Consider the following 22,023-nt stretch of genomic DNA (forward strand, 5'->3'; position numbering starts at 1 on the left):
TAGTGGGCTCCTTAGGGTTTCTTTATACAGGGTCATGCTGTGAGTATTGTAACCCCCCCCGCCCCGCCCCCCCGGCTCGCCCAGAAAGCCTCTTCCTCATCCAGCTGTCCCACATTTGACCCTGGTCTCCCCCAGGAGGACCCCTCGCTGGAGAGGCATTTTAAGGGCCACCGAGATGCAGTTACCTGTGTGGACTTCAATCTCAACACGAAGCACCTGGGTAAGAGGAGGCATCTCGTCTGGGCACTAGCTTATGAGCTGAGAAGGCCAGGTGTCCCCAGGGAGGTGTGGCCTGGGGAGCAGGGCACTGTGAGGACCCACATGCTCCCTCTGGACCTGCATCGCGCTCCGGACAGCCCGCTCTCTGGGTGCTGGGCTTCGAGGTGTGAGGCTCAGAGAGGTTGGGCGCCCTCCTAAGAGTCAACACGGCCTTTGAGGGTGGGACTGGGGTCTGTGGTTCCCCCTGGGATCTGGCCTGTGGAGTGGGCCCTAAACAGCGGCTCCTCCTCCTCAGGCCTCCGTTGAGTGTTGTCCACAGTGATGTGGGCGCGCCTAGGGGATGCCTGCCAGAGGGCAGGATGTGGAGCAGGCCCAGCACCCCTCCCCCACCGCCCTTGTGCTGCAGCTGTGCCCTCTTGAGCCCCCAACTTGGCCGCTCGCTCGTTCACACACAGCGGGTGTGGCTGTGTCTTGCTTGTTTCTACGGCGAGATTCCCTCTTCATCTTAGGGTCCAGGTCCCCTGCCAGAGGCTGCTGGTCTTGGAAACTAAAATCATTTTTGGTTCATTCTGGGGACTCGCCTAGGCTTCGGAGGGGCAAAGGCAAAGGGCCGTTGGGTTGGACTTGCTCTCCAGTGCCCTCAGCGGGTGTCTGGGAGACCTGCAGCCCCGGGCTGGTGCAGGAGGCATCTCTTGGTCTGGTTCCCACGGCGCCTGCTTTACAGGCCTGGTCAGCATTCACTGGAGGTGTGGCCTGTTCCCGTGGGGCAAGGGGAGCTGCTGCTCTCCTGTCCCTGTCACCCCAAAGCCCTGCTGGAGACTCGAGGCCCACCAGAGCCGGGGGTCATGGTGTTCCCGCTCTCCTCAGCCAGCGGCTCCATGGACTCGTGCCTCATGGTCTGGCACATGAAGCCCCAGTCACGTGCTTACCGCTTCGCGGGCCACAAGGACGCTGTCACCTCTGTGAACTTCTCCCCTTCCGGACACCTGCTTGCCTCGGGCTCCCGCGACAAGACCGTCCGCCTCTGGGTACCCAACGTGTGAGTTCCAGACTTCGTGGTCCTTGTCTGAGTCTGGGGCGCTGGGGCCAGCACTGTCCCCACCCATGTCCCCATCCTGGTCTGGACGGGTCATCGTGGGACATCTCCCCACTCCCGAGGAGGCGCCATCGGAAGCTGAGGCTTCCGGGGGGGGCCCTCCCATCAGGGTCGGGAGAGGAATTGGGGGCTGACCCCGGCCATCGTGGAAGCGACGCGCCGGCTGCTGCTGCACGTGGGTGACGTGGGGGCTCTGGACGCTCAGGCCCGGGTGGACTTAGGGAAGGGCTCCCAAGGGGGAGGGCCCTTCCATCGCTGATTCTGGGTGCCTGTCCTCGCAGCAAAGGTGAGTCAACTGTATTTCGTGCCCACACGGCCACGGTGCGGAGCGTCCATTTCTGCAGCGACGGCCAGTCCCTCGTGACAGCCTCCGACGACAAGACCATCAAGGTGTGGTCGACCCATCGCCAGAAGTTCCTGTTCTCCCTGAGCCAGCACATCAACTGGGTCCGCTGTGCCAGGTGAGCATCCTGCCCAAGACTCTCGGAGGCACCCGGGGGTGGGGGCACAGAGGGCCTGCCAGGCGCCAGCATCCTGACCTTGGGCAAGGTAGCCACTCCTTATTCTTCCAGAACCTCGGCTTCCTTATCTAGGAAATGGGAACAATAATACCTCTTCCATTATAAGTTGCTGAACAACTTCACTGAGCTGACGGGTGACAAGTGAGTTATCCGGTTGTCATGGTGACTGACACCAGGGCTTAAACAGCCCAGGGCAAGACAACAGCGAATAAGATGATGTCAGCACTGCCACTCTCCTTTCCTCTGACTCCTCCTGGCAGTCCTGGGCGGGGGCGGGGGGGGAGGAGGGTGTCACTCCGTTTGCATGAGGAAACTAAGGCTCAGAACAGGGCAGTATCTTGCCCTGGGCACAGGGTGGGTGCAGAGCTGGGGTCCAGCCCGTCCCTGGCACCGAGGTTGCCTCCTTTCCTCCCGGAGTGCTGCTCCTCGGGTGGATTTTGCTCCAGGTCTGTTGGACGGGGCCAGGCTTCTTGCTGGCCTTCCCTTTGGTGTGGAGAGCAGTGCTGAGGGGATGGGGTGACCCAAAGGACCTTTCGGAGGCCATGAATGTGTCTGCTTCCAACTTTTTCTTTCTTTCACCAGAGGTCTCACCTGTCAGATCTCTGATCCAGTGGAGGAGGTTGGGGGTGTGGGACACGGGGAACCATGGGAGTCAGAGGTCAGGGACTGGCTGTGTTCTGGGGACCCCATGCAAGTTACATGTTCTCCAGGACACCCGTTCCCTTGTGCTGGGAGGTCCCTGAGGCTCTGAGGTCTGCCATCCGGCGCCGCAGAACCCCCACCTTGTTGCTGGCAGCTTGTGTGTTGCTGACCCCCTGGGAGTCACAGAGACTTGGGACCTGGAACAGTGCAGGCTTTAGGCCACCTTAACACTAACAGCGCCAGCAGTCCGTGCGCACATCGCCCCTCTCCCGGCCATGCGCGGGGCCTGCCCTCCTGTGCCTGCCCCATCTCACAGAGGGGCAGCCGCGGCCCAGGGTCACTGGGGTCACAGCAAGGCATGTAGCCTGCTGGTTCCTGGGGTCAGGTAGTGGGCAGTGCAGGAGGGTGGCTGTGGGAGGTGGGGTGTGGCGCCCGTGACATCTCAGCCTGTGGTGTGTGACATCTCAGCCTGTGGTGTGACTTGCCTTGCCCGATTCAGGTTCTCCCCCGACGGGCGGCTCATCGTGTCCGCCAGTGATGACAAGACTGTCAAGCTGTGGGACAAGACCAGCCGGGAGTGTGTGCACTCGTACTGCGAGCACGGCGGGTGAGTCCCCGGCCGCCTCCGCCTGCGGTGTTTCAGACAAAGGGGCCGGGCAGCCATCTCTGCCCCCCGCCCCTCCGGCTCCAGCTGTCCTAGTGGCTGGAAGGTTCAGCCCCATCCCTAGCAATAAGGGGGAAGTTTAACCCCTTGGGGTGGGCTCTACCCCAGGGCACATAATTCTTGGGGCCCCTCTTTTCCCTCTCTGCTTCTCAGAATTGTGATGTCTCTGAAAGCAGTTGAACCCACACCCCCTAAAAGCACATAGGTGTGATCCCTGTGCGTAGGTGTGATCCCTGTGCGGTGGTGGCTTTATAAGTGAAAGGGATCGTGACCTTGTGGCGGGCGGTGGCTCTTCATACTGCTGTGTCATCGGGAGCAGGAGGGGCCTGCAGCTCAGCAAGACTCCCCTGTTCTGGGTTCCTAATGCACCCGAGCTTCTGCCCTCTCAGTGAGAGCCCCTCTGAGCGCTGGCTACGCTACCCACCTGGGTGTCCTGCCTGGGTACATTGAGGGCCCCACGCCCTTCTGGCCCTTCGCGTGGGCCTCAGCGGGTAGCCTGCCTGCCTCCAGCCCTGGCGAGGGCGCCGTCTCTGCCTCGGAGCCCCGAGCAGCGGCTGACCTTGGCCTGAAGACTGCTTTCTGCCCTTGTGTTTATTTATTTATTTTTTAAATATATTTTATTGATTTTTTTTACAGAGAGGAAGGGAGAGGGATAGAGAGTCAGAAACATCAATGAGAGAGAAACATCGATCAGCTGCCTCCTGCACACCCCCTACCAGGGATGTGCCCGCAACCAAGGTACATGCCCTTGACCGGAATCGAACCCGGGACCCTTCAGTCCACAGGCCGATGCCCTATCCACTGAGCCAAACCGGCTAGGGCTCTGCCCTTGTGTTTAGAAGTCGGTGCTGGGCCTTGCTCCGGTCGTTGCTGTCACCGCTCCTCCTTGCTCTCCTCGGCCACCTGCTACAGAGGCGGTGGGGGGAGCATTCTGGGGCAGCAGGAGCAGATGAGAGGTGGGATGGTGCCAGCACAGGCCTCTGACGTGCTGGCCCTGTCTCTCCAGCTTCGTCACCTACGTGGACTTCCACCCCAGCGGCACGTGCATTGCGGCCGCCGGCATGGACAACACGGTGAAGCTGTGGGACGTGCGGACGCACCGGCTCCTGCAGCACTATCAGCGTGAGTGTCCACGCGTCCTGGGGCGGCTACCAGCGCCGGCTTGGTGCCGCCTGCGGAGAGCCTGTGGACAGCCCTGTCGGTGGGAGGAGCCCGGTCCGTCAGGATCTCCAGGGGCGGGGAGCCTTGGCCAGGAGACGGACAAGCCCTTTGTCCCACTTATGCGTGGCAGAGGCGCATGCTCACTGCAGGGCCAGATGGGGAGCCCTTGCTGGGTCCCTGGCCAGGGCTCCTCACCTCAGGCTCTGCCTGTGTCACTGCCTCCCCCTGTAGTAGAGGCTCTGCCCTCCAGGGCCACGCTGGCAGCCCTTGACCTGCGAAGGGGACTAAGTTTAACGTTCATGGGCTCACTTCCAAAATTCATACGTGAACACGGGAAGGACACGTCTGGACAAGGTGTGGGCCTGGGGTTCAGAGCAATACCCCACAAGCCCTTCCTAGTAGGTTCTCAGATGCTTGAGGACAGCACTTTCTTGGGGACAAAGTGACAGGCCTCCAAGAAGGGGGAGCAGGTAGACTTGAAAGGCACATGGTGGAGGGGGCTTTGCACCCACATCCGTGTCCTAGCTGCGTGACTTGGATGGATCATGACCCCTCTGGGCTTCCTGGGGCAACGACGGGGCCTCTCGCAGGTGGTGCTGGGAGGATAGAGGTGGTTCATGGAAGAGCTTGGAGAGTGTCTGTCTGGCACGAAGCGGGAGCCAGGGAAGTCTGAGTGACTGTGACAATGATGCTGCTGATGCTAGGTCTCAGTGTGGAGTCAGCAGGTCTGGTGTCCTCGCAGGCCAGGCTCCGTGGTCAAGGCCTGCAGTACCCTGCACGACCACCAGGTGGCAGGGCCAGCCACAGGAACCAATTTTCTCCACAGAGCCCTGGGGTTTGTCACTGATGATGCCCATTTCAGAGGCTTCTAGAACAGCAGCTTCTAGAGCTGCAGTGGGGGTCTGCCCTCTACTTGGAGGTCACGCCTCTCCCCCCGCCAGGCTTAGAGGCCTTTCTTCTGCTCCAGGCCTGAACTGGACGTTGGGGAAGGTGGGCAGGCACAGAGGAACCCTGGCGTCAGCCGGAAGGGCTTGGACGGAGACCGGGGCGGTGCAGGGTTAGGAGCGCAGGCTGCCCCCGTCCCCTGGTTACGGGGTTCCTGAGGATGGTCATGCAGTGCTGGGAGGATGGTTGGGGAGGCCGGGCCCACCTGATGGGTCAGGAGCCTGGTCTGCTGGTGGTGGCTACAGCAGTGGGCATCCATTGGGGAAGGCCTTGAATGCCATGCTCTGGCCCAGTTCTAAAGATGCAGGCTGGCTGCAGCGCTGGGACTGCCCATCCCTGGAGTGAGGAATGAGAGGCACGTGAGGACCAGTGCCGAGAACTGCGTGGCGGGAAGCAGTGAGCCTGGGTGGCAGGCGGGTGGGCTGTCCGTGCCCGATGTCCGAGTGGGGGCTGAGCGTCAGCGGAGCAGGGTCCAGCCCGGGATGGGTTTGGAACAGAGGTAGGAGCCAGTGCTGTGGGTGGGGGGGCCAGCTGGGCCCGGGGATCCAGCATGAAGAGGGCTGAGGCCCCTCCTGGGGGCCTTGGAAGAAAAAGGCCACAAAGCAACCAGAGGGAGGGCTGCGAGCCCCTCTCCCAGCAGGAGGGCCAGGGGTGAAGAAAGCGGGGTCTCCTATAGTGGGCGGTCGGGGGGGGTGGGTGGCACAGAGCAGTCGGGGAAGGTGGAGGTGCTGTGGAGAGGTCCCTGGGGTCCTAGGGAGCAGGCTTGGCGGTGTGAGTGGGGGGAGGTCAACGACTGGCAGGGCTGGGGACTCAGGTGGCCTCAGGGGCCCAGGCCCGAGGGACCCTGTGGGGAGGTTTCAGCCTGGCTTTGCTGCTGCCTTTTCCTCTTGTGCCAGCGCCGCTCGGTGAGCCCAGCACCGTGTTCCCTGCTGCGATGTAGGTCAGAGGCTCCGGGAGGCTTAGGGTACCCCGCAAACAACTGAATTCCCTCGGAGCTTTGGGCAGGGTACGTGGTGGTGTTCACAGGGCAGCAAGCCCCTCCCCCCACCCTAAGCGCCAGGAGAGCCTGGTGGTTGGGGGCCACCCTCTTTGTTGCTGGAGGGACCTGGCCAGGTCTGCTCTGGTCACGCAGCCCCCAGACAGCTCGGTGGCAGCACCTTCTCCCGAGAGGCTCTCCCCTGCCCAGAGCGAGGCTGGTTCTCCAAGAGGGACTCCCGGCACCTGGCAGCAGCCAGCTGTGCGCTGCTGTCCCTGATCCCTAGGAAACCCCGGGGGCGGTTTCAAGGACACAGTAACAGCCAGGTCACCCCAGTGACGGGGTGACCCCCAGGCACTCCTGAGTGGGCTTTGGGCGTGCGAGGTTGTTGGCTCTACTGGGAGAATTCCGTTTCCATACTGTGTGGCCAGCTGCCCCGTGGTTGTGCTCCCCGCAGGGCACGCCTGGCCGCCGGGTGGATGGGCCCCTGGGCTGCAGGAGGGAGCCGGTGCTGTTTGTCTCAGGCGAGGGGTTGTTGGCTGCGGGCGCTCTGGTTTCCCAGCTCAGCAAGGGAGTCGGCAGGTGCTGGGCCTGGGAGCGCCCGTCCCGCGGAGGTGGGTGAGGCCCCTATGTCCAGCCTCACTAGTTGTTCAGACGTGGGCAGCAGCCCCGCCCCGAGCCGCAGCGTGCTTTGTGGCTTCCAGGCACGTGCTGGTCTGTCACCCCGTGGCCGGCCTGGGGGTCCGTAGAGCAGGGCTGCTCCCCATATCACAGGGGCAGTTTGAGGCTTGCCCACGGTCATGCAGCCCAAAGCTAAGAATCTGGGTCTGCGACTCAGGGTCCCTGAGTCTGGCTTCTGTCCACCATCTCACGCTGGGCTCCTGGCGCCAAGTTGATTATAGTCTTTGGCTTGCCCAGGCCCCCGAGGGCTTGGCCTGGTCTCGCTGGAAGCTTTAGCTAGAGCTCCCCGTTCTCTGTCCCCTAGGCCTCAGCCTTCCCCAGGTGTGGTCACGGGGTTTTACCGCAGCTGTGCAGCCAGCTGTGCCCCTTGGCTTGGCCTCTGAGACCAAAGGGGCTGCTCAGAGGCAATGCGGTCTCCCCGCGCCGGCCAGCTCATGGGCCCTCCCCCACCAGCCCTGCAAGGCACCCACGTGACATTCACGGATCGAGCAGCTGTCCTGGGGAGTCCGATGGGGCTCCCCAGAGCTCCTCTGAGCAAGGGCCACCCCGGCCCAGCCTCGGGTGGCCCTGCCGGCCCGTCCTCAAGCCTCAGCAGGGCCCCGGGGCCTCCCAGCCACGCCTGACGGGTGCCCCTTCCCCAGTGCACAGCGCCGCTGTGAACGCCCTCTCCTTCCACCCGTCGGGAAACTACCTGGTCACAGCCTCCAGCGACTCGACCCTGAAGATCGTGGACCTCATGGAGGGCCGGCTGCTCTACACGCTCCACGGGCACCAGGTGAGGGTCGGCCTGCGCCGCGTGGAGTGGGGCCCATCGAGGCGGCAGGTTCTGGTCCCCTCGCTGCCTGGGCAGTGCGGTGAGATGCAGGAACAGGTTTGCCCCCATCAGACCTGTGACCTCCATCAGAGCGCTGGGCCCGGCCCGCAGCTGAGTAGGGACTAGGGAGCTCAGTGCGGTAGGAGGGGGCAGGCGGCATCTGGACGTGGTTGTCAGACTCCCCTGGGCTGGTTGGGTGCCGCCTGTCCCCTCAGGACCTCAGGCATCTCTTGGTCCCGCTGGAGTGGAGCCATGGAGCCACTGTCCTGCTGGCCTTGGGGTCTCCAGGCTCTGCAGGCACCGCCGTCCTGGGAGCCTCAAACGACGACTGGGAGGGAGACCTGCACATCTGTGTGGGAACCCCTGGGCGCGGGGCGGCTGTGCGGGAACCCCTGGGCGCGGGGCGGCTGTGCGGGAACCCCTGGGCGGGAACCCCTGGGCGCGGGGCGGCTGCACACCTGAGTGGGGCTTTGCCCGGGGTCTGCAGGTCTGCTTGCTGTGCCCCTAGTAGTCCGGCCCATCGGCTCTTCTCCCCCAGGACCTGAGTCCCGGAGGCCAGGCCTGGTTCGAGGGCCCTGGGCTGGCTGGGGTGCAGTGCCCGCTCTGAGCTCCGCATTCTTCCTGGGCCATCTGCCCAGGCCCTGCCAGAGAAGCAAGAGGAAAGGGAGTCCCTGCTACTCGCTGTATCCAGGACCGACTTGGGGGTCAGGACTGCCCAGGAGCCTCCTCCCCCAGCTCCCCTCGCTGCAGCAGGAAAACCCCGAGAGGAAGGGCTCTCCCACCAACCGCGGCTGCCCTCCAGAGCCTGGTGCCCCGAGCGAGGCCCCTGTAGCTGCGTGGCAAGCGGGGAGGCAGTGCACTGGAAATAGAGGCTAATTTTTCTGTATTTTCTGCAGCATCTCAAGCCATGCTCATTTGGTTTAAGTCCCAGAGCTATTCGGGAGAGGGTGGTGGGCGGGATGTGGGTGGGAGTTAAATCTGGTGTTTGTGGCTGTGCAGTTGGTGTTCGTGTCGCTGTGGAGTGACTGAGTGGCACAGGGACCACTGGCATATGGTTCCACGCGCCCCAGCTGGCCCACCGTGCGGGCAGGCAGCCATTGCTGAGCCCGGAACCCCACCCAGGGCTGCTGTCTGTGCTCAGAAGCTTGGTCGTTGTGCAATCACAGGCTCAGATACAGATCCACCGATGTTACTGCAGCTTGTGCATACGGGGGCCTCGCTGGGCTGGGACAGTGGGAGGGAAGGTCATACCTCCTGGCCTTGATGATTAAGAGGGGGAACAGCCCTGCCCGGTTTGCCTACAGACCCAAGGGTTGCAGGTTCAGTCCCTGGCCCCAGTCAGGGCAAGTGTGGGAGACAACCAGTTGATGTGGCTCTCTCACCTCTCTCTCTCCCTCTCTCCCCCTTCCCTTCCCCCCCCCCCCCCCCCCCCCATCCCCTCTCGCTTCTACTTTCTCTAAAAATCAATGGAAAAAATATCCTCGGGTGAGGATTTAAAAAAGCGGGGGGGGAACAGCTCATTAGTTTCAACGTGAATAACCCAGCCGTCGGCCTGGCCTCTGTCCCTTGCCTGCAGCCCACGGTTGAGGGCTGGGAGCGGATGTCCTGGCCATGGTCTGGAGAGAGCCTCGGCGTGCCAGGGCAGCAGCTCCGCCCAGGGGTCCTCCTTGCTGACGGGGCCACCCCTGGGACACACAGCAGCTCGGCAGACGCTGGCGAGCGAGCGAGTGCCAGAGCCTCCTGGGGGGTTGCTAGGAGGAGGGTCTGAGTGAGGGTCAGGCCAGAGCGCCCGCTGCCCAGGCCGGGATCGGTCACTGCCTCGGGCTGCTGGCCTTTCCTTGGGAAGTGGGGACAGTGTGCCAGCCCAGCGTGGCTTCCAGGGTGGGCTGTCCTGCTCATTCCACAGCCCGTGACCTGCCTTCATCCTGGCCGAGGTCTCAGGGTGGCGCTCATGCCCGGGTTGGGGACCGAGGCCGAATGAGGCCCTCAGCCCTTTGTCCCGTGGCTGCGGTGGCTCAGCTCCGGGTTTCCTGCCGTGCCTCTGGAATCTAGGGTGACCATTGTGTGCGTGCTTTCTCGCTTGTTCGCAGGGTCCGGCCACCACTGTCGCCTTCTCCAGGACGGGGGAGTACTTCGCTTCTGGTGGCTCCGACGAGCAGGTGCGTAAGGAGCGGCCTGGATCTCCCCGGTGCTGACGGTGCTGACCGACGGGCCGGCTGAGGGGGTCGGGGAGGCAGGGCCAGCGTTCCTCGTGGCTTTCAGTGGCCACAGAGGCAGGAGCTGGGGCGGGTGCTCAGACCCAGGGTCCTTGCCTCCCCAGAGCAGGTGCCGACCCCCATGGCAGGGTCTCAGAACATTCACCGCTCACGCCAGCCTGGGGGCCTGGCTGCTGCCACGGAAGAGCTAAAACAAAGCTTTAAACCACTACTTTCTCCTGATCACGTGTGAACAATGCGGTAACTAGTGGGTGCTTACTGCGAGCCGCGAGTGTAGGCCATGTGGCCGGAGCTCTGCCTCCCGTAGTCCACTCGGCAGTCTATGGGCAGCCCTCTCATCCCCCATTCTGTGGCGAGGAAACAGTTTCAGCAGAGCTGGGGTGCCCTGGAGCCCCCACTCCGTGGTCAGCGCCCTTGGCTCCTGGCACACCTGCGTGCTGTTGTGGGGGGGGGGGGGGGGCGGGTGTCAGCATTTTCGGACTCCAAGGCTGCAGAGGACACTTGTGAGGAGGGCCTGGCCTACTTGTCACCCTGTGAGCTGAGGCCTGGGGTCTGGGAGGCCTCGGGCTCGGGGGCGTTGATGACTCTGCCCTGGGAAACCTCTCCAGGTTCCCGGGTGGCGCTCTCTGTCCAGGGAGGAAGGGCGGCCATTCTGAGCCACTCCTGACCTGGTGGGCCGCCCAGGAGGCCTCTCCTCTGATGCCGGGCCTCAGCTCCGACCGCTCGGCCACCCTCCCAGGGAGCCCAGCTCCAGCCCCGTGGACCGGTGTTGGTTGTGTCTCTGCCAGGAGATCGGGGTTGGGGGCCGGGGGGACTTCCGGCACAGCTCTTCCCAGACCTGCACTCTCCTGCACTAACCAGATGAGGGAGGAGGAGAGCAGGGGGACCCCGAGCCTTCCCTGGGCAGGGAGGCCTGGCTCGCGTGGGAGCCAGGGAAACCAGGCCAGCGAGTTCACAGCACACGGCAAGTCCTGGTGAAGACGGGCACACGGTCCGGAGGCACCTGGTAGCACGCAGGGCTTCTAGGCCCGTCCCCAGGCGGCTGCTGCCGGCAGCGCCCACTGCCTCCCTGCAGTCGGTTCTGAGAGCCTCGGGTGACCTCTGCCAGCATCCCTTCCTGTCCTGGGGGCCCTTTTGCTGCTGGAATTGACCCAGCAGTGGGACGCCCGGGGCACGTTGAGTTTGCATCTTGTGTGGATACTGTGGCCACTGTCCTGGAAGTGGGCCTACCCGAGGGCAGCCACATGAGGCTGACACCCTCCAGCAGGGGGCGCTCTTGCCGCCCAGGAGCCTCCAAACATGAAGGTCCTCCCGGTGGGAGGTGAGCTAAGGCGGTGTTACCCACTTCTCCCTGGTGCTGGTGTCTGTGCCTAGCTGTGAGCCTCCCTGCAGCCCTGTGGGGGGGAACTAGGATTGTGCCCTTTTCACAGATGAGGAAACTGAGGCACAGAGAGGCTGAGTCCCTTGCCTAGAGTTGGGTGGAACCGGGATCTTCACTCCTGTGGTCTGGGCTGGAGTCCACATGTCCACCACTTCTCATGGCCGCAGGCCAGGCACCGCTCTTGGAACCCCTGTTTTATTGGGGCGACATGATAAGTGAGGAAAAGGGACAGATAAGGCAGTGACCCCAGTGCTCTGAAGGAAGTAGGGGCCCTGGTGAGAATTAGCAGGGCCAGGAAGGCCTCTGAGCAAGGTGGCAGTGCAGCGGCCGGGACAGCCCAGGCAGGGGACCAGCAAGTGCAGAGGCCTGGTGGTGGCCTGTCCAGGTCCCCTCCAGACCTGTCCAAAAGGCCCGTTCTGCGGAGGTGGGGCAGGTCCCAGAGTTGAGTTGGGGTGTCAGGTGCGGATCACTGTCCTGCCTCTGGCCCTGAGCTATGGGGGTGGCCTGTGGGCCCATCTTCTCCATGAAGGAGTGGCGAGGGCGTCTCCCCCAATTCTGTTTGCTTGTCTCGGCAGGTGATGGTCTGGAAGAGCAACTTTGATGTGGATTATGGAGACGTCATGAAAGGGCAGAGGCCTCCGGCCGTGCTGGCCAGCTCCTCCAGGAACCTGGTAAGTGGCCTGCAGGCGGGGGTGAGCCTGGCGGCCTGGGTCACGGTGAACTGCATTGGGCTCGGAGACGGTGGGGGTCAGGGCTGGTCACGGAAGGGACTAGTAAGACCTTGTCATTTAGCGAATACACTTCGGCCCTCGTGGTGTTGCTTTGTTTCCGATTTGGGGTGAGCAGCCACGGCGGGAGGGCCGCAGAGCAGGCAGGCTGCTGTGCCTGGGCCCGGCGGCCCACGTGGCAGGGTGTTGCCACGGCACCCACTCCTGCGGGGGTGAGGCCCGAGGCACGAGGGGCCTGTGTGAGGCCAGGCCCCGGTTCCTGGAGGGTGCAGGCTGCAGCCACAGCTGGGCCCTGCGGTTCTCACTTCCTTTTGTCTAAACCGCAGAAAGGAAGTTCCTCAGCTACAAGCCGTTTCAGCACCGTGGTTGGTGAGAGGGCATTCCGTGTTCCTGAGTTAAAACAGTCAACGATATTGGGGGGAAATTGATAACTGAATAAGGGGTGCATTCAGTTTTGGCTGAAACCCACACCGAAGCCGAGGGTCTCAGGCCCCAATGGCCGCAGGCCGGGAGCTCCCTCCTGGCCCTGGAGGCAGCGTGGCCTCTCCCACCCCCGGAAGCTGGCCCGGACAACAGGAAGTGGCTTGTCCAAGGCCCCAGCGAGCCAAGGCTGCCCAGAATAGAACCAGGAAGCCTGGTCCATCCAGCCTTGGGCTCTACTAGGGACCCCCTCTTCCCCACACTCCTGCCCTTCCCCATCCCGGGGGAGGGTGCCACCTGTCTCTTGGGAAGGCTGGTAACACCAAGGGGAGGACCCCATACCCCTCTTCTTGGAGTTGTTAGGAGAGTGACTTGGACAAGCGGCGGGGCCTCTCGCCCTTCCGTCCTGGCTCAGAGATGGGGGTGGGCACCCTTGCTTCCCAGAACTGTGGGGCCTGGTCATCTGGGAAGAGGCCTGTGGGCGGGAAGCCAGCAGGACAGGGCAGGGTGGGCATCTCCACGGGGGCTCAAGTGGAGGGAAGCATGTGGGCTCTGGGGTCTGAACCCTGCTGTGTGGCTCCAGGCAAAGACCCCGCTTCCCCGGCCTGGATTTACGGTAAATAACAAGGACCTCTAGCAACTGGTTTTCTTCAGTGAAGATCCCGCTCCAGCCCATGGAGACTGTCCTTGCCCGTCCCGCCTGTGGGCTCGCCTGCACGGGGTCAGGCCTAGTGCGTGGTGTGGTGGCTGCCAGGGGCTTGGCTTCTCAGGGAGCCCATGAGCACCAGCGCTGTGGGCCCCGCCCCCCCACCCCACCCCCACCCCGCCCCAGCTCTCGAATCTGTGACCCCGCCCCCGGCTCTGCATAGGTACTTCAGGGGCCTTGGCCCTGAAGCCTCGAGTCACACCCCGGCACTTGAGGACTAGGAAGCCCATCGGGCCAGGTGCTGGGTCTCGAATTCCTGACGGTGGCTTGTTAGAGTGTGGCAGTTCAAAGCCGGGGGCAGACAAGGGCGCGCAGCCCCATGAGCCGAGACAGCCCCCCTGCCTGCACCCCCGCCCAGGACCCGGCTCTGAGGCATTCAGCTCCTGTTGGAACGAAGGCCGTCCCCGAGCCTGCTCTGAACGGGCCCTGTTCACTGCGCAGCTATTTTCAGCCTCGGGGGGAATTCACAGCTTATTTTTAGGCGCTTTCCACGTTGAAAAGCAAAAGCCATTTCCCAGCCCTTCAGAATGTGAATAATGGGTCCCACTTTCTCTCTTCTCTTGGCCGAGTTGTGATGGGGGGGTTTTTTGCTGTGGTTGGGGAGCTTTCTCTGCTTGGGGGGCTGCAGAGGATGGGCTGAGGGTGGGCAGGAAGCTGCGAGGCTGGAGCGAGGTTGGAGGGCTCCGAGCAGGAGGCCTTCAGGAGGGGCTGTGAGGCCCGCGAGCATTAGTGCAGCCGGTCCGCGCCCGCTCCCTCCCTCCTGCTGGCTGTGCTTTGGGCCTGTCCCTGAGGCATAAGGACCACTGTGTCTTGGCTGACCTTGGATTTGGCACCTGCCCCTCAAGTCCCAGCTGCCACAGGACTGAGTCTACCTCAACCACGGAAGCATTTTAAAATCACTTCGAGTAGCAAAGACTCATCTATTCTGATTTGTCCTTGCCCTCCCTCCACACGTCTCTGAGCCTGTTATGCAATTGGGAGGGCAGGCTGTGGGAGGGGGAGTACAGAATTCTGGGTAACTCAGTAAAGCTGAACACCCACTTAGTAAGTTCTTGGGGCTGGCTGTCCTCCAGTGCAGACAGCGAGCTCACCTTCCAGGGCCGAGGCCCTTTCTCCTCGCCTCCCATGGGAGCCAGGCCCTCCCTGCTGACATCCCACCCAGTGGCACTGCCAGTGGCATTGGCCCCGTGCCTGGCACCTGGCGAGTGCTCAGCAAGCGTTAGCTATTTTTAAAACGTTCCTTTTCCTTCCTCTGTCCGATCAAGAGCTGGATGACCCCTACCCCCAGTCAGGGCGATTGTGTGTTCAAACCCAAGGGGAGGCCCACAGGCCTCTGCCTCCCGTCCAAAGCCAGCCCTCGAGGGGGTGGAAACAGGCCTCTGCTCCTCAGGGCAGGTGCTCAGGACCCCGGCCTCAGGGTGGGGCCTCAGGGCAGGTGCTCAGGACCCCGGCCTCAGGGCGGGGCCTCAGGGCAGGTGCTCAGGATCCAGGCCTCAGGGCGGGGCCTCAGGGCAGGTGCTCAGGACCCCGGCCTCAGGGCAGAGCCTCAGGGCAGGTGCTCAGGACCCCGGCCTCAGGGTGGGGCCTCAGGGCAGGTGCTCAGGACCCCGGCCTCAGGGTGGGGCCTCAGGGCAGGTGCTCAGGACCCGGCCCCCTGAGGAAGAGGCCTCCGCCTCCCTGAGGATGGTCTGTTTCTGCTTCCGGCTCCTCTGGTTCTGAGGGTGGAGACCCAGCCACACCTGCACCCTCACTTGCGCTCCCACGGTTTGTTTTGGGGTGCTGCACAGGGCTGGGCCTGACTTAGGGGTTCTTGGGCCCGATTCCTGGCCCCAAGGGTCTTGGTCCCGGACCTTGCCTGTGCCGAGGCTTTGGGGGTCCAAGGAGTCGGCGTTGAGGTGCGGGAAGCAGATCCGCTTCCTCAGGGAACGTGGCAGACGTGGGTCCCTTCCTGACAACGGAGGTTTCTGGCTGGCGTTTGCTTTCCAGGGAGAGAAATGTGGATTTGAGGGAGCGCTTGGCAGATGAGGGGCGGTGGGTGTTGGGAACAGGAATGAACCCCCAATTTAAATGTCTTAGAGAGGAGCCGCTCCTTCCTCCCCGAATTCCTGTTCTCTGAGCTTCTCGGACTGTACAAGGGGCTCCTGGCAGCGGGTGCGTCAGAGGAAGCCATGTGCGCTGTTGGTGCCACGGGCCCAGGGCCCAGGCTCCGCATGTCGCCTGCCTCTGCGCCTGGGCTCGGCCTCTGTGGGGCCGAGATGGGCCTCTTATGTGCTGGGCTCTGGCTGAGGAGCGGCCCCCCAGTGCCCTGCGTCCCTGTGAACGAGAGCCTGGTGAGAAGCAGTGGCTCCCGAGCTTCAGTGCAGTCTCCCTGGCGGCTTGTGAGCCCAGCCCTCCCCCCTCCCTCCCGACGCCCTGCAGCCCCAGTCGGCGCAGTAAGGAGTCTGCGTTCCAACAGGCGTCCAGGTGATGCTGCTGCTGGCCCAGGGACCACTGCCAGCCATGCTGCTAGAGGCAGCCAGCCCACTGTGACGCTGGCACCCAGGACCGCGGTGGGAGGAGAGTCTGTCCATCGTAGGACGTGTGCAGGCTCTTGGGCGACAGCAAGGAGAGGCCCTGGGCGTTGCGGGCGGCCTCTACCCAGAGGAGGGGTGTGCTGGGTCTGCTCCCCGTGTGGTGCCCGTGCTGCTGCGGGCTCCAAGCCCAGAGGCCCTGCGGCTCTGTGTACAGCCGGCGGGAGAGCGTGGCTTTACTTCCACCCAGGGTGTCGGAGGGAGGGTGGGCCAGCGCAGCCCTCCTGGGCCTGCGGCCTCTTCTGTCCTGTCATCAGTGCTGCGCATCTGTCCAGCCACCTGTTCTTTCATTAAAATATTTTTTAATTGATTTCAGAGGAAGGGAGAGAGAGAAGCATCAATGATGGGAGAGAATCATTGCTCAGCTGCCTCCTGCACGCCTCCTACTGGGGATCGAGCCTGCAACCCAGGCATGTGGCCTGACCAGGGATTGAACCATGACCTCCTGGCTCATAGGTCGTTGCATAGCCACCTGTTCTTGAATCCACAGGTCACCTTCCTCCTGCCCTCTGCCCTTTGCCCTCTGCCCGGCAGATGTGGTACCTGGGTCGGCTCCCCTCTCCAGAGCCTGTGGGCCTTTGGGGGAGCGGGCAGGTGACAGGGTCTGATACCTGAGCTTGAGGTGACCTGGGTGCTGACAGCCTGGTCAGGCCACGCTGACAAGTCCCCTCCAGGAGAGCCAGCAGAGGTCATAGGTGTGACACAGAGGCAGAGGTGGGCACAACCTGAGGCCCCTGGCACCTGAGTCTCCTTCCCTCCTCCCTCCCTCCCTCCTTCCTCTGTCTTCCTACATGCTGCTTTTTCAATCCCAGAAACCTGTAAGTGGAAGAAGGGATTCACAAGTGGAACAGCCCCGGTTGCTTACGTCTCACTGATTCTTTAGGCCATCTTCCTGTTCCCCCGCAGAGCTACACTCCTTTGCAGGTGGCACCTCCTCCGTGCAGTCTTCCCAGGATGCCAGCAGCTGTGAATCCCCCCTCCCGCCCCCGCCCCCGGCACTCTGCTTGCTGGGGCAGCCCCTCTCTCTGGAGGCAGTTACTTAGAAGCCTCCCTCGTGTCCTGGGGGCCGGGGCTTGCTCTCCCGTGGTGCCCAGCATGTGTCTGGAACAGGATGCTCAGGACGTCAGTTCAGTGGACACGTGCCTGTGGGCAGCGTGGGGGAGCGTGAGGCTAGAGGCGGCTCTAGCAAAATGTCCCTTGGCATTTGGAGGGTCCCCTGACCAAATGAAGGAACTGTCTTGCCTGGTTTGTTGAGGGGGGGTGGCGTGGGGTGGTCTGGGCAGTGACTGGGCAGTGGAGGGTGGTGGAATCTGCGTTTCTGGACGAAGTTTCCGTCCTTTTCGTTGTCAGTGGGGATAAGCCCTTTGCAGCTTCTGTCTTCCAGATTGGATGGCAGCCGGGCCCATGTGGTGTAGGGTGCTGGGTGATGCTCGTGTTTATGTTCTCAGTGGTTACCATGGGAAAATCAGAACAGACAGTTTCCATGGAGATTTTCTTTAAATGAGTTCCTTTGAAGGTGCAGACATTGCTGCGGGCTCACTGGACGCTCAGGTGCCCTCGGGGCTTTCTCTGTGGCGGTGCCTGGCTGCTCTGAACACGCGTGGATTCAGGCAGATCTGCCTCCTGTGCTTGAAAAGGCCAGGACGAGCGGGGGTGACCCTGTGCCTCAGCTTCCCCTTGGGGGTCCCACTGTGTGGCCTCAGCTCTGCAACCATTCCGACTGCCCGGGAGCCTTCTTTATTATTATTAAAACAAAACAAAAAACCACATTGTGGAGATTTCTGAGCTGCACACACAGTGGAGAGACGGTGTTAGGAACCCCATGTACCCATCTCTAGCTGCAGCGCTTTACCACGCGTTTCGTCACCTCCCGCGTTTTTAGGAGAGCTGGAGGATTTTCATTTGATCCCAGATAAATCGTTTTACCCCAAATAAAGGCATTCCTCGGTTATATAACTGCAGTGCTCTTATCACCTCCAACAAAATTACTTATTCCTTAGGACCAGTGCCTAGTCCATATTCACGTTTCCCACATTGTGTATGTCATATAGGACGAGGGAGACCTCGAGAAAACCCGCTTCCTCTCCACCGAGGTCCTGGTGGTCATAGATGCGCTGTGGGGGGCTGTGGGAGCTTCAGGGCCCACCCCTCTGTCCTCTAGGACAGTTGTGACTGTGAGCCCCAGGAGCCCTTGTTCTAGCGAAGATGTGCTCGCAGGTGGCCAGCTCCTGCCAGCTGCCTGATGGGGGGGGGCGGGGGACAGCATCCGCTGGGGGCGCTGTTTCTCTTCGCTGCCTGCAGGGGAGGATGGAGAGGTGATGGAACCTGAGTTCACCCAGCTCCATGCTGCTTGGTTTTCTAGGACAGGGCGCTGTGAGACCCGGGGATGCCCTCGGGCAGCGGGGGGTGAGGCTCTGGCTCCTCTGCAGCCCACGCCTCTGCGGTGGAGGCAGGGCCAGTGGGTTATCTGTCTCAGCCGGCTTTGCTCGCGTCCTGAGATGCTGCACAAAATAGGAATTGCCACGCCTGGGAGCAGTGCCCGGGTGCGGTAGGGGCCCCTAACGCTCTCCATCGAACTGAGTGCAAGGAGAGTTTAAAATAGCCAGCCTTTGTTCCCGGGCTTTAAAGATTCAGCTGCAGCAGTTCCACTGAGCTGTCTGCAAGTGGGTCTATAAATAAATGCTACTGTTCAGCGTCTTCCAGAGAGGTCGCTCTGCCGCTCATCTTCGATGCTGCCTCTGCGGGGCAGCCGCACGTTCCCGTTCAGAGCCACAGTCCCTGAGATGAACCACAGGGGGCGTGTAACCTGGCATGGGGGACACCCGCAGAGGTCAGCGCCACTGTCAGGTCAGCGCCACGCAGAGCCAGTCCTGTTCGCACGAGCCGCCTCTGTGGTGTTCCTGTCAACCATGCATGACCTCACCCCACTTGTGAGAAAACACCAGACCCAAATGAAGGGACATCGGGCCATATAACGGACCAGGACTCTCCCAAAGCGCCAAGGTCGCGGAGGAACTGACAGATTGCAGCAGGCGGCGGCGAAACCACTCAGAGCCCGAGGGCCTGGCCGGGGTCTGGGCCAGCGGGATCCAAGGACGTTAGCAGGAAACCTGGGGTGTCCAGTGGGGCCCTCGGTTTGGCTGATGCCATTGACCCAGTGTTGATTTCCTGGGGCGACCGTTGTCCTGATGGTTATGTGAGATGTTAATACCGGGGAAACCTGCCCAGACAGCGTGGCTCAGGGGCTGAGCGTCAGCCTGTGAACCAGGAGGTCACGGTTCGATTCCTGGTCAGGACACATGCCCAGTAGGGTGCGTGCAGGAGGCAGCCAATCAATGATTCTCTCTCATCATTGATTTCTATCTCTTCCTCCCTCTCCCTCTCTCTCTGAAATCGATAAAAATATATTTTAAAAAAATACTGGGGGAATCTGGGAGAAGAATAGATGACAATTCTTTACCACTTTTTGCAGCTTTTTTTTTTTTAAATATATATTTTATTGATTTTTAGAGAGGGAGGTAGAGGGAGAGAGAGATAGAAACATCACTGATGAGAGAGAATCATTGATTGGCTGCCTCTTGCACGCCCCCTCCTGAGGATCAAGGCCGTAACCCAGGCATGTGCCCTTGGCCAGAATCGAACGTGAGACCCTTCAGTTCGCAGGCCGATGCTCTATCCATTGAGCCAGACCAGGTAGGGCTGCAGATTTTTTCTAAGCCTAACATTAGTTTAAAGCAGCCTAATTTTTTTAAAAACCTACAGTCAATACCTGGGCTTGATCAGAAGCCTTGAGCTCCTTGTGTGGCGGCCTCAGTCTCGATGTGGGACCGAGGTGTGTCTGTCTAGAGGCAGGAGTGGGGGACTGAGGTGCTTAGCGCCAGCGGGAGTGCCCTCGGTCGTGTGTGTGGAACGGAGCCGGGCAAGGGCCGCCCTCACGGCACAGGTGGTGGTCAGCGGGAAGCACCCTGCCCATCTGCACTCACTCAGCCAGCAGGCTGGCTCCGGGGGACGTGGGCAAGGTTGCCAAGCAAGTTGAAGGTTTTAAGAACCAGAATTCCTCTTGGGTTCAGGGCTGTTTAGAACCAGAAGTTTCCTCTTGTTGGACTCCAGGCCGGAGCCCTAAATTACAGGGCAGACAAGGCTGTCGTGCGTCTAGCCCACAGTCCATGTGGGGATACAGCAGCGTGTTTTGAGCTTGGACTTGAGAAAAGAGCCGTGCTGTTTTCCACTTAAGACGCTGGAGGTGAGGGTGAGCCCGAGTGGGTGCTCTGCGCCCTGCTGTCCTCGCCAGGGCCCGAGGAGCAAGCAGGGAGGCGGCCAGGCAGGGGCGCCATTAATTTTCCATGAGGGCGAGGGCCAGGGCCAGGGCCAGGGGTGCCGACTGGCAAAGGCCTGGCCTTGAGCCTCTGTACCCTCACTTGGACTGACGGGTCGAAAGACGCCGTTGAAAAGGTCTCATCATGGGGGTGTGTGTCCGTGTCCTGTCTTCCTGTTCTGCTTTGGAAAGAGTGAATGCTTTGGTGTTCTAAGTGGGCAGAGGCCAGGCTCTCCCTGCCTGTCGCCGAAGGAGGTGGCACCAGGGAGAGCCCAGATCTCGGGCCTGGGCCCCTCCCTGTCCTGTCCATGTCCCAACTCAAGCCGTGGACCCGGGCCTGCTACAGAGCCTGTTTCTGGAGCGGCCGGGCAGGGCAGGGTCCAGGGTGAGGGATTAAGAGAAGAGCCTGGGGCAGGTGTTAGTTACCACCCACCCACCAGAGGGGGCTCTGTCCGGTCAGCCCCTGGCCTCTCCATGGGAAACTCCAGCCGCTCCTGGCTGCTGGCCAGGTGTGTGGCCCCCTAAGTGGCTGAGGCCCAATGTCCACAGACTGGACAGCACTGCTGGGAAGTCCTGCCCGGGGACGCCTGCTCCCCCGACGACTGGGGAGGCGAGGCTTTGGGGACCAAAAGCTCTGGAGTGTGGCGCTGGCTCTGCATTGGGAAACGGTACCCCAGGCCCGGGTGGACCTCGTGGGCTCCCCTCGGGTCTTCAGCCTGGGTCCTGCCCACCGGTGCTGGCGCCTGAAGAGGGGATTGGCACACTGGGTACGGAGTGGCAGCAGGTGGCGTCATGTGGCCGGCAGATCAGGCTCCCAGGGGCATTTCAGTTGTAACCGTTTTTTAAAAAGCCAGTCGTCGTAATATGTAAAGAGTAACATCCACCATGTGTAAAAGGGGCCACACACGCATGTAATCACCACATGTCAGGTGCAGGGTGACGCCATCCCTGAAGTTCCCTCGTGCCTCCTGTAGCCAGCCCACGGCCCCCTCTCCAGCCACGGCAGCACCTGCTGTCACAGGCCCGTGCGCACTTCCAGCACGCGGCACGCGGGGATCACGCGGTTACGTGTCCTTTCAGTCTGCTTCCTTTCACTCAGTCCGATTAGTCTGAGACTCACCTGTGTTGTTGCAAGTATTAGCTCGCAGCTTCCTATCGCTGCCTGTGGGGGCAGCTCCACAGGTGAGTGCATGTGGGTTCGTGGGATTTCAGTCGTGACAGACGCCACTGGGCAAGGCCTCGCTTACCTAGCTTTGACGTTCAACGAGGCGCTGATGAGTGTCTCCTGATAGGGGTGTCTCCCCACCCTTGCCCGCCATCTTAGCTCTGCTCCAGCCCAGTGGTCGGCAAACTCATTGGTCAACAGAGCCAAATATCAACAGTACAACCATTGAAATTTCCTTTGAGAGCCAAATTTTTTAAACTTAAACTTCTTCTAACGCCACTTCTTCAAAATAGACTCGCCCAGGCCGTGGTATTTTGTGGAAGAGCCACACTCAAGGGGCCAAAGAGCCGCATGTGGCTCGTGAGCCGCAGTTTGCCGACCACGGCCCTAGCTTATTTGCTGAGCTCTTGGGGAAATGCCGCATGTCGGTGCTGGAGTGCAGGTGCGGGATCAAGAACCGGGTGGGGCTGCGGGCCCTTCGCCTGGGAGGTGTCATTGCACAGGAATGCCGCTGGGGCGGGGGGGCTTGGCTGTCTGAAGTGTGAGTGTTTGTGGAGGGCCTGTGCTGTGCTCAGCCCTGTGCCCAGCAGGCATTCCGGGGGCCGGGGGGGCGGTGTAAGAGCAGCTGGGCCCATGGAAGCACGTCCCTCCCGCAGGGGCAAGTCCAGGAGGGACTGTAGGTTCCCAGACCAACCTGGGGTACCTACCGCTGTGTCCGCGGGTCGGTGGCTTGGGGGCCACACTGTGGACCGGCAGGAGTCTCCTGAAGCCACTTGCCCGCGGTGGTGGTGGGGTTGGGGGAA

General features: G+C 61.9%; 1 protein-coding gene across 3 annotated transcripts in view; it reads left to right on the forward strand.

Annotated features, from left to right (window-relative positions):
* POC1A (POC1 centriolar protein A) overlaps nt 1-22,023 on the forward strand; it is a 34,677-nt gene that overhangs the window by 2,485 nt on the left and 10,169 nt on the right. For 2 of the 3 annotated variants that reach the window (XM_080676658.1, XM_080676657.1), the window contains exons 2-9: nt 136-220; nt 1,087-1,258; nt 1,597-1,776; nt 2,978-3,085; nt 4,149-4,264; nt 7,547-7,680; nt 9,810-9,878; nt 11,892-11,987. In XM_080676658.1, the coding sequence (XP_080532784.1) occupies nt 1,098-1,258; nt 1,597-1,776; nt 2,978-3,085; nt 4,149-4,264; nt 7,547-7,680; nt 9,810-9,878; nt 11,892-11,987 (864 nt within the window). In that variant the 5' untranslated portion in view covers nt 136-220; nt 1,087-1,097. Of the gene's footprint in view, nt 1-135; nt 221-1,086; nt 1,259-1,596; nt 1,777-2,977; nt 3,086-4,148; nt 4,265-7,546; nt 7,681-9,809; nt 9,879-11,891; nt 11,988-22,023 lie in introns of those variants that run through there. The other variant, XM_080676659.1, reaches the window with a different exon arrangement.

Source organism: Plecotus auritus, assembly GCF_963455305.1.
Source record: "Plecotus auritus genome assembly, chromosome: 6".
Taxonomy (NCBI): domain Eukaryota; kingdom Metazoa; phylum Chordata; class Mammalia; order Chiroptera; family Vespertilionidae; genus Plecotus; species Plecotus auritus.